Source organism: Chelmon rostratus, chromosome 1, assembly GCF_017976325.1.
Source record: "Chelmon rostratus isolate fCheRos1 chromosome 1, fCheRos1.pri, whole genome shotgun sequence".
Taxonomy (NCBI): domain Eukaryota; kingdom Metazoa; phylum Chordata; class Actinopteri; order Chaetodontiformes; family Chaetodontidae; genus Chelmon; species Chelmon rostratus.
Genome location: NC_055658.1, coordinates 29,830,189 through 29,842,907, shown reverse-complemented (window position 1 = coordinate 29,842,907; position 12,719 = coordinate 29,830,189). Strand labels below are relative to the sequence as shown.

The 12,719-nt window shown below is 45.0% G+C and overlaps 2 protein-coding genes across 6 annotated transcripts in view; one reads left to right on the top strand and one right to left on the bottom strand.

Annotated features, from left to right (window-relative positions):
- The first annotated feature begins 3,572 nt into the window (after positions 1-3,572).
- gldn (gliomedin) lies at positions 3,573-7,456 on the top strand. The gene is made up of 10 exons (XM_041943544.1): positions 3,573-4,106; positions 4,688-4,739; positions 4,828-4,845; positions 4,984-5,082; positions 5,624-5,722; positions 5,863-5,973; positions 6,343-6,426; positions 6,516-6,641; positions 6,761-6,911; positions 6,991-7,456. The coding sequence occupies exons 1-10, from the start codon at positions 3,573-3,575 to the stop codon at positions 7,454-7,456; spliced, it is 1,740 nt and encodes a 579-aa protein (XP_041799478.1).
- A 584-nt stretch (positions 7,457-8,040) lies between these two features.
- dmxl2 (Dmx-like 2) overlaps positions 8,041-12,719 on the bottom strand; it is a 41,192-nt gene continuing 36,513 nt past the window's right edge. For all 5 annotated transcript variants that reach the window (XM_041943530.1, XM_041943498.1, XM_041943506.1 and 2 more), the window contains 7 exons: positions 12,212-12,272; positions 11,939-12,066; positions 11,754-11,831; positions 11,538-11,629; positions 11,389-11,441; positions 11,071-11,288; positions 8,041-9,975 (listed from right to left, as the gene is read on the bottom strand). In XM_041943530.1, the coding sequence (XP_041799464.1) occupies positions 9,766-9,975; positions 11,071-11,288; positions 11,389-11,441; positions 11,538-11,629; positions 11,754-11,831; positions 11,939-12,066; positions 12,212-12,272 (840 nt within the window). In that variant the 3' untranslated portion in view covers positions 8,041-9,765. The remainder of the gene's footprint in view (positions 9,976-11,070; positions 11,289-11,388; positions 11,442-11,537; positions 11,630-11,753; positions 11,832-11,938; positions 12,067-12,211; positions 12,273-12,719) is intronic.

Below are 12,719 nucleotides of genomic sequence, written 5' to 3'. Positions count from 1 at the left end.
TCTGTGAGAATCTGAATAACTTTTTATTATTATTATGTTCCATATTTGAAAATGTTAACATTTTTTCCTCTCCATGCATACAGAGGATGAATATAGAGGTATTATTAAAGCTGTGTATGATGGGCACTGGGGTGATGGAGAGGTGGATTATTCTTAATAAATATTAAGTTTATTGATTAAGTATTGAAAAAAGCATTTTTTAAAAAAGCATACTGTGTTTCAGACATGTAATATTTGATTATGTTGTTAATATATTTCATTTTATTCTTATTCTTGTTCTGTTTTCTTACATATATATATATGTGAGTGTGTCTATATTTATATTTATTTATGACATGTTGAAACTAAATCTTTTCTATTCTATTAAAATTCACTTGCGTTTGAAGCATATTTGAGCAGATTATTTGGAATTTACAGTATTTGCGGTGTAGATTCAGTAACCGCAAGTTAGTGAACTATATACGCTGAATATTACGGGATGGCTATGATCATGAAACAAACCCTGCAGCAGCTCACTCACTCGCTCTGTAGCTAACTGCTCGAGCCAGGAAGTCATGTCATCTGAATTTTTGGGGGGTGAGTTGGAGGACGTTTGTCATAATGGGGGTTTTTTAAGGCGGATGCCACATTTTATTTGTATGCACGACCTTTAAATTTGACTATTCTCAGGCCAAGTAGAGTGAAGAAATACATTTTTGCATAAAAACAATATGGACTGTGCTCTGACGCTCGATTTTCCTCATCAGAACTGAACGTGGACTGAAACTGAAGCAGTTTTACTGGATAGAACAGATGAATGAAATATTAAGATTAATAAGAATAGAGCACTTTTTTCAGGTCCCTGCCAAGACTGGAGCACTTTGAAAGTCCTGTTGATGACACCAACATGCATTTATCATTTTTTGGTTGTTATTGGCTTCATCAGACCTGATTGTTATTGTACAGACTTGCCTTTGTCAACACAGTGGTATGTAAAAAGACATTTAACAATAGATTTTGTTTTTATCTTATGTATATATGTATATATAGGATTCTGCACACTCACATACAGCCTCATATTTACTCTTTGTTAAATGTTGTTGCCAGCCCTTTATTACATGTTGCTCTTTATGAACTATGAGCTGTGTGAACTATGTTTTTCTTAACTTTTTCTTAGTTTGAATTTAAAGTGGATTTATTTTATTCTATTTTTTAAAATCTTTTTTTAATGTAGTAATTTGTGACAAGGCCAGTGCTGTTTGGCTTTATCTCTGCCATCGTCCCATTTGCTCAGTCTGTATAAAGGATTCTGTGAATTCACTCGCCGCCCACGTGCGAGTTGAAGAATGTGAATCGCTCAAACGGCCGACTGTGCGCTGAGGCCCTGCCTTGATAGCGATGCCCCGTGTGATGGCTTGCACCCAGATTGGACTGCATGATTAAGCAGAGACAGCCCCCCTCCTCCCGTAAACAGAAGTTAATGTAACCTCGTCTCTGGGCTCCGTTGTTGTGGTCAACTACATCTTTGTCTCCGCCGCATGTGTGAGGAGCTGCTGATGGAAGGCCGAGGAAAAGAAGCTAAATGTCAGAACATGCATGATGTCTGAACGCAGTTCATTAACTTTTCATTTTTTACGTTACCATGCTTCAAGGGGGAGGTTTCACATGTATTCTGACAGCAAAACAGTTAACATATCATAGAGATGAGAGTTGGCAGAGATGTGATAACAGCTAGAACGTGAACTCAGTCCCCAACAAACGCTCTCACAAGATGCTTACGCAATAAATGTCTCTTGTTTAATATTCATAATAAAATCAGACTTTACTAACATGCTTCTCATTGCATTTAAATTGAGGCTGTTCAAATTATCTATTGACTTCCTTTGATTTCATTTAGTGTGCTGCTTTGCTGTTTTTTTTTAGCCAGTTCTGTTATTCTTGATGACTTTGCTGAATTGTGCCATTCAGATAATAACACACATTTTAAGCTTGTGAAACTTAGATAACAGCGTGAAGAAGACTCCAAGTCTCTTGGAAGCAGAAGAGAGGAGGCGCTGGGAGGACAGAGTTTTTTTTGGAAGACGAGTCAGGTCGTCTGGCTGTCCTTGGCCTGGAGCGGCGTGATGGACATGGAGCTTGCAGCTCTGTGGTAAGAAGATACAAGCCTCAGAGATAAGGCTGCTTTCCCAGCAGCTGCACCTCAGGAGGGAGGAAACAGAACCGGGGAGTCCAGGGGTGAAGGAGATTTTGTGGGCATGTGGACATATTTACGCCACATGGCTCACGTTAATGGAGCCAGAGCAGAGGGACGGAGAGACAACAAAGGAACGACCTCAGCGCTCTTTGGATTGTATGAACGTGCGCACGTGCACATCTGCTGCAAATCAAGCTGTCCAGCGACCAGCTGTCAGTGACCTACAGCCTCAGGCGGGAGTCCACACAACAGAGCTCAGGACCTGAATCCAACTGTAATGTTGCATGTTTACTTCCTCTCTCTCTACCTCTTCCTGTGTGTGTGTGTGTGTGTGTATGTATATGTATATACACACACAGTAGCTATATGGGGCGTGACATGGCTGTAGAGCAGGTACAGTAGGTCAGTTACATGAATCACCAGAGAAGCCAATTAAGTGACAAACATGCTGTATTGTTTTTAAACTACCAAGTGGGCCAGCTACACCTACACCTAAGTGGAAAGATGTGAGCGCCACACGCGCCTGGAGCTGCTGAACTGTCTTTTTTCTGGTGAAATGTCACTTTTCTGGTCCAAATCAAAGCAACGGAAATGGGTCGTCGTCGCAGTCGGTGGGTGGAAGCTGTGAGGGCGAGAGGGAGGACCAGCGCCCCGGGGGGGACAAACGAAGGGAGGATGCAGGAGTTGGGTAAGAGAGGCCGCGAACCAGTGGAAGTGATGCTAATGCGTTCTGACGTCATGTATTTTCTTTAAATTCAAGACCGGCTCTGATGTGACGATAATAATAATGTGAACACGTATGTAAACATCAGCGACCAGTCAGTCAGTTTGTCAGTTTGTCTGGTGTAATGCATGCGTTCATTTAGTGTGTTTATGAATGCTTTCATGCATCATGTTTTCGTGTGTGTGTGTGTGTGTGAGTGATGTCAGTCTGCCCACGGCGCTGCAGTAGAATGGGTTGTGCTGAATATAAATCAGGTGACTGAACAGGCAGGGGGTTTCTTCCCAGACAAGCCCAGAAGATTGTGTAATGCCCACTCCTACATTACTGGTTTGCACACACACACACACACACACACACACACACACATACATTAACACAGCCCCTTCTCCGCTGGTATTTACCAGTCTGCCTTCAGATAGACCACCCGGGTGGAGCACAGGCGCTGCAGTTGACTGGACTCTGTTTGGTGCTTTCAAATAATCTGAACAGGACCTTGACTTTCAGCTGAGGACTTCCTTCCTGTTGGATTAGTTCGGTTTTAGCTGGTTTGATTTGATCTTTGGTGGCAGCATCTTGGGCGACAAGGTCGTAAAACTTTAACCTTCTCTTTGATCCGTCTGTCTGACTTTTGTCCTTTTATATTCACTGGTGTGCTGGAATTGTACTCCACTGTGAATGCTGAGGTTGGCGGGTGACCCTCAGAAAACAGGAGGTGAAGTGGTAACCATGTGGATCCCGACCCCCAGCATGACTCTCCCTCAGCGGATGGTGCTGTATGGGACGTGCGCCGTGGCGTTGATGAACTCCGTGGGCCTCCTGGTGCTCTTGGTCCAGCAGAATCAGCAACGTTCCTGGCTGGAGCAGACAGAGGCAAGGCTGACGGAGGTGGAGCAGAGCTCGGTGGTGGAGTTTCTCCAGGAGGTGCCGAGAGGGGCGGCGGGGATGCAGGCGGAACTTCCTCAGTACCAGTACCAATACCAGTACTCCAGGAATAAGAGAAGCGAGGAGCTGGAGAAGGAGCTGCAGAGGGAGCTTCACCAGGAGGAGGGACAGGTGGTCCATCAGCAGGAGGTGAGCCAGGAGGTGGGAGAGGAGGCGGAGAAGAAGACGCAGCACGAGCCGAAGCACAAGCACCGGCACAGCCAGAGTTACCACAAGGCCCACGTGCAGGATGACATGATGATGATGATGACCTACTCCATGGTCCCGGTGAGATGAGATCCCCGCTGCTGGATTATATATGACAGAGAAGTAATTCTGCACTCAGTCTGTAGCATCTTGTATTATTTTCCCGTTGCTGACGGACTATAAGGGGGTCGTGAGGGGAATTGACTCGTTCCAAATTTGTTCGGTGAAGCTGTATGCACCAGCAGCACAACACAAACTGAAACAACAGGGGCTTTAGGGTAACAGCTAATCTCGAGGCCCTGTAGTACATTTTTAGAAACCTGCACTGTGCTTTAAATATCCAGTCTGTGCTACTTTATACTTTCATTTCAGAGCAAAACATTGTTTCTTCATATTTTACTTCACAACATTTGTCTGTGAGCCTGCTTCTTTCTTTGCAGAACAAAATTCTGCATCCAAAACTCGATCAGTTTGTGAAATATGATGCAGCGTTAGAGCTTAAACTGCCTTAAAAGTAGCATTTAAAGCGGGCAAATCAGCTTGACTACAAGACTACAAGAATAAAATGCTTCTTAAGTGTTCATTTTAATCTGCCCCTGTTGCCAAAATGCAAAGCTTCACAGTGTTTTAATCACATTTTGATATTTTCTCTTTCCCTTCAGATCAAATTATTGATCGACATCTGCAGCAGCACCAAGGGAGTCTGCATCGCCGGTATGTCTCACTCATATCCTGTGAACCAGCCGCTCAAGTCCAAATCATGTCTTTCTGTTCTCTAACATCCTCAAACCTTCTGTTGCAGGACCCCCGGGACCGCCTGGTAAGTGAACTCTTAATCCTGGATCCAAATTTTAAAACGTAGCCACACTGTATGTCTCCTTTGTGGCTTAGTGACCCGTATCCTCGCTAAATGTGTTTTCCACTCTGCCCGCGGTGAAGATTTTTTGTGTCGCTGTAGGTTTGCCTGGTGCGGACGGTGCGCCCGGCCACAATGGGACTGATGGCACCGCGGGGCTGAATGGACTGCCCGGGGCTGATGGGAAAAGAGGAAAGAAAGGTAAGGAAATAGTGAGGCTCTATTCTGTTTTTTTTACTCCCCATCCATCTTTGTGAACACCTCAGGCAATGCTGGCCATTTCGCTGTAGAATACTGGCACAGTGTGACCGTCAAAGTGTAACCTGGGGTTGAAAATACCAAAATACGAAGCACACGCAGTCACTTAAAGTCATGCACCCACACAAAGACACAAAGACACAAAGTCAAAACATCCCAGCGCAGTGTCCTGATCCATCCATGTATCATAATGGCCGCAGTGGATTCTGCTTGGAATTCATACATGGCTGAAGAGGTTGAAACAGCGGCCTTTCTCTCACATTGTCACATAATATTATTCATCGCTGCGGTTTTGGGCTTCAGCTAAATTGACCGGAAATATTCTCCCACTTCACTCCGCTCTCCTCCACAGTGGATGGCTGGATGATTCAGCCGAGCCGGTCAATGGAATAATTCATGGTTTTTAACAATGGGGCGAAGTGTGTTGAGTTCATGAATAAAGTCTCGGAGCTACTTTGCACGATGTCGCCCACAGGGCCGCCAGGTGACAAAGGAGACGCGGGTGAAAAAGGAGAGCGAGGAGAGCCCGGTCCGCCGGGAGAGAAGGGGCAACCATCCAATGATGTCATCATCGAGGGCAAGCAGAGCTTTACACTCTTCACATTAAAATGACGTCAAGAATGCCCACATACAGGACATCATATCTGATTAGAACAAATATATTTTATGTTAGTTTTTTTTTTTTAATTCAGAGTTTTTAGATGTGGTCCTCTCTTCTTTGTTCAGGTCCTCCTGGTCCTCCTGGTCCTCCAGGACCTCCTGGGCCTCCTGGGCCTCAGGGGCCTCCCAGAACAAGGCACCACAGAGCCAACCTTCAGGCTGCACAGACCCTGGGTAAGAGGCCTTTTTTTTTGCCCTACATCAAACTCTGCATTTGATCTTGAAAGTTCATGCTCTCAACTACAAGATCTATATTGGAGCTGTTCTGGAGCTTTTGATAATATGACATGATCTTCCTCAGCAGGTGGAGTTTGGCCCATTGTTAACGAACTGTAGATGTTCAAAGTTTCATTTTTCTGAGCACATGAACAACTTCTCATGCAAGACCCTGTCCAGAAAGCTACGTTATAAAAATACCGAAACTTGAACATCTGCTGAGGGAAGTTGTGTTATGTGATCGAAAGCTCCAGAACAGCTGCTTAGTGGACCTTGTGGTGAGACTGTTTTGTCGAGTGAATAACTTAAGATGAAACTGTTTAACAGGGCTGTTGCACGCGATTCCAAACGATGAGACCTCATCAGCAAAGGAGGCGGCGAAGCTCCACGAGAAGCCTGCTAAGAAGAACGGTGTGTTTTCAGAGTGTCTGCATGCACAGGATGTGCTGTGTGGGTGAGATCGAAGCATCTGAGCTTGTTGTTGTCTTGTTTCCCCTCAGAGTGCATCATTAAGTCTCTGATCAACCCCAGGAATGTGACAAAGATGGAGTCCACGTTTGGCACGTGGATGAAAGACACCGCTCGGCTGAACGACGAGCGAATATGGGTGGCAGAACACTTTTCCGGTAGGTTGTTGCAGAGGACGCTCAGCACAGGCACTGAGAGATCCTCACAAGGATCTCTAAGAAGCTCTGCGATATTTTTCCAGCAGCTGGCGGTGAACGTTTTGCTCTTTCTCCTCCAGGTCGGGTGGTGAAGGAGTACAAAAGCATCGCCTCCTTCCAGAACAGCAGCAGCAACGTTGTGGACGTCAGAAAGTTCTACCAAGGCTGCGGCCACGCTGTTCACAACGGTTCCTTCTATTACCACATCGCCGGCACCTCCAGCATCGCCAGGTGAGCAGACGAGACAGTGAGATGCGGGGTCGGACGCTTTGCTCCGCCGGTTAACAGCTTGCTGCTCGTTTGTTCGCAGGTTCGACTTTCAAACCGAGAAGCTTCGCACTCTCACCGTGGACAACGCTCTGCACCACAATCTCGCCTACCTGCTCCACAACTCCAAGACCTACTTCAAACTGGCGGCAGACGAGAACGGCTTGTGGCTGATCTTTGCCTCCAGCGTGGATGAGAGCATCACGGTGGCCCAGCTGGACCAGAAGACCTTCTCCGTCACGTCCTACATAAACACCACCTATCCCCGCACCAAGGCCGGCAACGCCTTCATCGCCTGCGGCGTCCTGTACGTCACCGACACCAAGGACACCAGAGTCACCTTCGCTTTCGACCTGCTGAAGGGAAAGCCGGTCAACGTGACCTTTGACCTGAGGTCTCCGGGCGGAGTGCTGGCAATGCTCGCCTACAGCCCGAAGGACAGACACCTGTATGTGTGGGACCAGGGCTACGTCAGGCTCTACGTGGTCCACTTCATCTCTGACGAGTGAGAAACACACCGTCTGATCATGACAGACAACATGCGGACATGACTGTTCCACAGTGAGAGCAAAACGCCTGCTGATTACCAAATATTCACCCCATCTTTGGTCACATTCAGGTTTTTAAGAGAGATGTACGGACGGTTTCAGCGCTCCTGTCAGATGAAGGTGTAATCAGTCAGAAAATCACTGTTTCACTGAAGGAAATCAGGTTTTGGTCAATAATTATTGTGATATTCTCAAGAATAAACTGCTGTTTTCATATCATATTCTCAATATACAGAACATGTGAGATTTTACTAACAGTGTGAAAACTTTTTAGCATTTTGTATCCGATAATTTATACAAATTGAACTTATAACTCAACTTTTGTGGCTGTTCATGTTGTAAGTTGTTACATTATTTAGTGTATTTGCATGACAGTTATCTTTTATGTGTTTTGACATAGATGTACATGTTATCCCCCCCGATATTCTGTACATATAGACAGTCCACCTGCCTTTGCAATGAATAATAATAATAATGTCCCAGCTCACTTATTCCTTTTTACCGAAAGACAAACCAAAACAAATAACAGCGCCAATTCCACCTGATGAAATAAAAAGAATTTATTCACTTTACAAAGGTAAAACTCTGACCATGACCTGTTCTCTCACACACCTCCAGGCTCAAGTGCCCTAGTAAGCGTCTACCCATGATATTGGCTTCTTTTTGCATTATTACATGCACACGCACATACACACCAGACACCAGTAGGACCATCGGTAAAACACTTAAGATACATACAGTACACATAGTGGGCAGAAAGAGGGAGAGAAACACAAATCTCTTTAATAAATACCATACATACACTTAACAAAAGTTACAACTAATCCAGCTGGTATGATACAAACCAAAAATAAAGAAATGTTTTCATGTTTGTACAAGCTGTAGTGGTATTTCATATATATATATATATATTTATATCATTTATATATTAAAACTATTTCAAACGTTTTACTACTAGGCCAAATAAAGCCAGACATTCATTTGTATATAACAGTTTCTTCCTCAATAACCTATTTATTTTAAATAAACTTTTAGTGTCTCCAGAATTTGAGTGCAAATATCTATTCCTTATGGATGAAACGGTAAAAACAACTAGCGAGGAAACACACACTTACATACAGTAGACTGTGCTGCACATCTCCCAGTCAGATACAGTAAAACCCCTTACATTCCTAAAATAAAAGGCAATAAGTTAAATAGTTTGACAAAGGAATGGTCAACCAAACAAACACAAACATATAAATAATTTAAATAATAAAATTAAAAAATAGAGACAAATTTAAGAATATTTTGTGCAAAACCAGAAGTGGACCTTTGTGTTTCTTCTCTGGGTGGGTGGGCGTTCAGGTTGGGACCAGACAGATGGAAACATTGAAATCACAGTCACAGGAATAAAACACATCATCTTCCAAACAGGAATGTTCTAGCAGTGATTCTGCCGCACAAACAGGCATTTGAGGGCAGGCGGGCGGGCGGGCAGGCGTACAGATGGCAGACACAGCAGAGTAAACGCCCACTCCAGGACCAAACCGGGCCGGGTCGAGCCCAAACCGGGAGAGGCCGGAGTGAGTGACGGGCAGCCAGTGACGTGGGGAGTGGGGGAGGGGGTGTGTGGGAGGGGGGGTGTCACTATAAGAGCAATGCACCATCAACTCTTCCGTAAGGGCTGAGAAAAGCCGGGCAAAAAGGCAGAGGGGGCAAAACCATTGAAACAAAATGCAGATTCCAACAACTCGATTCACACTGGAAACCACTGACTTAATAACAAACCACAGTGCTGGTTACAGTAGATGCTAAGAGATTTCAGCTGTGGGCACAAAATGACGACAGTTACACACTTTTAAAATTTTTGCTTGAGCACTTTTACAGAGCACTATCAATAGACCTGTGATTGCACCGCGTAACGAGAACAGGACATGCATAGCTTCCCTATGGACACACTCTAAGAGTAGAGATTCTTCAATAAAAGGACAATAAATCTAGCTTTAAAATCAAGTATGATACCTTTTTCTTGTAACTTTGCTTTCAGCCTTTGGGAAAAAACAAAAAGGAAATATTTGCAGCTCCGTTTCTCATTCTGGATACGACTTACACCGAGTGTAAACCCATGAACACTGCACACGCTGAAAGAGGCCAAAAGCACGGCGGTCTTTCGGCGAACTCTTCCCCATCAATTACACTATTAATGCCTAGCGAGTGTTACATAAGCCTTTTGCGTTTTTTTCTTTCTGTCGCTTTCCTCTTTGGACCCTCGGAAGTGGAAGTAGGCGTTACAGGACGTCGACCAAGCTGCTGGGGATGTTGTAGCGGTCAGGGAGGACCCTCATCTTCAGGGTGCCGTCTGCTCCGCAGGTGAAGATCCGGTTGCCGGGCCGCGTCTCCACCTGCATGACGCCGGCGCCGATGTTGCGGAAGATGGACTGCTTGGCGTGCTCGGTGCTGAAGGAGTGCATGAGCCCGTGGCCGGCTAACTTCCACACCTGGAGACAGAGAGAGCAGAGGGAGAGGGGGCGGGACAGGAGTTCAGTTCCTTTTCTTCCTTTTCCACGCCAACTCACTGCTCTTTATTAAATCTATTACGCACAGCCTGCTGCTGCCATTGTCAAGTGCCAAATTCAGACACTTCCTCGAAGTGGTGTAAAAATGATTTTGTGCAAAACTAGTCTGTTTCTGTCCTTTATCGAACAGCATGACATTTCTAATAACCGGTAATCAATCGCCATAACCAGCATGTAATCATGAGCAGAACTCTAAGGTGCCACAGGGAAGGCTAAACCTCACAAACCTGTCTTGGTGTTTCAGTGGAAAATGTGTCTCGGATGTCAGAACGACGTTTGTTTCTGGTGCAGAGTCACAACGCTGCCACTTCACTGATTTTATAGAGCAAACTAAATACTTGCAGCGAATGCACAGAGATCAATGGAATAAAACTTAAAATGTAAAGAAGCCATTTAAATTAAACACTCTCCAACCAATAACTGCATTGAAATCTGAATCAGAAATAACATTCAAAAATGACATTTTTAATCAGTCTGCAGTGATTTATAAAGTCGTCCAGTATCTGTTGGCAGCAGCTTTTGGATGCTATATGCTATATGCAGCTATATGGATATGAAAGCCTCCTCCTGCAGGTCGTTAAATCTCTGCAGACATCTGAAGGCAGCGGGACGGATGTGCTGATAAATCTGCGGCCTTTGATTTAGGCATGGCGGTCCACTGTGCTTTACCTTCATTAAATCACGTGCGACACCGGGCTGCAAAATAACCTTATATACCTCTGCACACATCATACAGGTCAGCTGTAACAGTATAGTATTCTGCTGTTTATGCAGGAGATGCAACGTGCATCATGGCCTTCTTTCCAACTTTCCTTTCAAAGTTCAACTCTATCCAGACAATTTGCATGTACCGTTTTTGTCTGCATCAAACATCATCAGCAATAAATGTCAGAACTGGATATTTGACTTGATTTTATGAAGTACGTCTCCATTAATCCTCTGTGCACAATCCAAGTGTGACGGTAAGAGTGAATGTGCTTTGGCAGGTCGGTGAGCGGCTGACGGGGCATGCGTCACCTTCATGTTGCCCTCTGCGGAGCCAGTGACGAAGAAGTCCTCGAAGGCATCCAGCGCGAGAGCCTTGATGGCTGAGTCGTGAGCCTGGAAAGTGTGCAGCAGCTGCCTCTGGCGGATGTCGAACACGCACACGAAGCCCTTTCTGCCTCCAGTGATCAGCAGCTGCTGTTTAGGAGCATACTGCAGCACAGTGGCCCCGTTCTCATGGCAGGGGAACGCTGAAGGGGTGGGCGGGAAGAAATGCGGAATTGGATCACAAAACATCTTGATATACGGGGGAAAACATTAAAGTTGGCTGGTTGGGAGGCAGCTTCTTACCGTGGACCATGGTATTGCTAGGTGAAATCAGAGTATCCCACAGGCAGACATTTCTGTGGGGAAAACAGGCCGAGGATAATATTAGTCGATACCGAAAGAGAAGGGTTGGTTACGGTTTAATGGTGGCGTTCCTCAGTGCAGATGCCGACCTGTTATCGTTGGACTGTCCGGCCGTGGCGATGAGGCTGGAGGACGTGATGAAGGCAAAATCACCGCAGGTCTTGGTGTGGCACTGCCAACTCTGTCAGCCGGAAAACAAGCAGGACACATTCATTTTAACGTCATGTGATTTGTTTCTTTTTTTTTGGACTGAAGGTGTGTATGTGTGCGATTAAAGAGGTGAGGCAGGTGGGTGGTGACCTCACCAGGTAGGGTTTGGGGTTGGAGGATGTCTGGTTGACCTGCCAGAGACTGAGGAAGCCCTCTCCGTCAGCAACTCCACACTACAGGAAGAGTAGAGGCGAATGAGAACAATCACACCAAAGAGACCAAACACAGACGCTGCAGAGTGTGTGTGTGTGTGTGTGTGTGTGTGTGTGTGTGTGTGTACCTTATTGCCCTGGGAGTTAAAATAGAGGCGGGTGACTCTAGCGTTGCCTGCTTGCCTGAAGCAGATGAGCTGCTGAGGTCTGTTCCATTCAAACATTCTCACACTACCGTCCTGAGCCCCCGTCATGTCTGACGCACGCACACACGTACACACACACGCACGCACACACACACACCCAGGAACAGAGGAACAGGGGAAAGGAGATGAGGAGAAATTAACCAAAAGACGATTAAATTTAAAATGCTACGAGCAGGCTTCAGTGTGTTCACGTACAATACTGATAGATGGGATGTGACGTCATTCTCTTCACGTTATTTAGATTCCTCTTCATGATCTGAAAAAAATCAATAAAAACATCGATTTATCAATACAAAGCGTGACGTCCAGAAGACTAAAGTTAATTATAGCTTTTAGGTTAAAAAAAAAACTTGTGTGGGAAACAATGGGGCTTACCACACATGACTGATAAATGCAAACTGATGACGCTGTTAAATTGACAAGCAATTAGTCAATTTAACAGTTTGTCTTGTTTTAGCATATTTCAGTGTGAGCAAGCTAACTTGAATTTTCTTCTTTTGCTTTTTCTATCTCATTAATATTTCTGTCATGATTTATCAATCTTAGTCTCTAATTTGTTGTTGCACTTTCACTCATTTCTCAGGAGTGTTGGACAATGTCTCGTTCTGGTGGTTCTTTACTGCTGAATAATACATGTTATAGCCTCAAAGACCAGTAATAAACCTCTGAAATGTCCTGTTTGCTGTGTATACTGTCGGCGTTT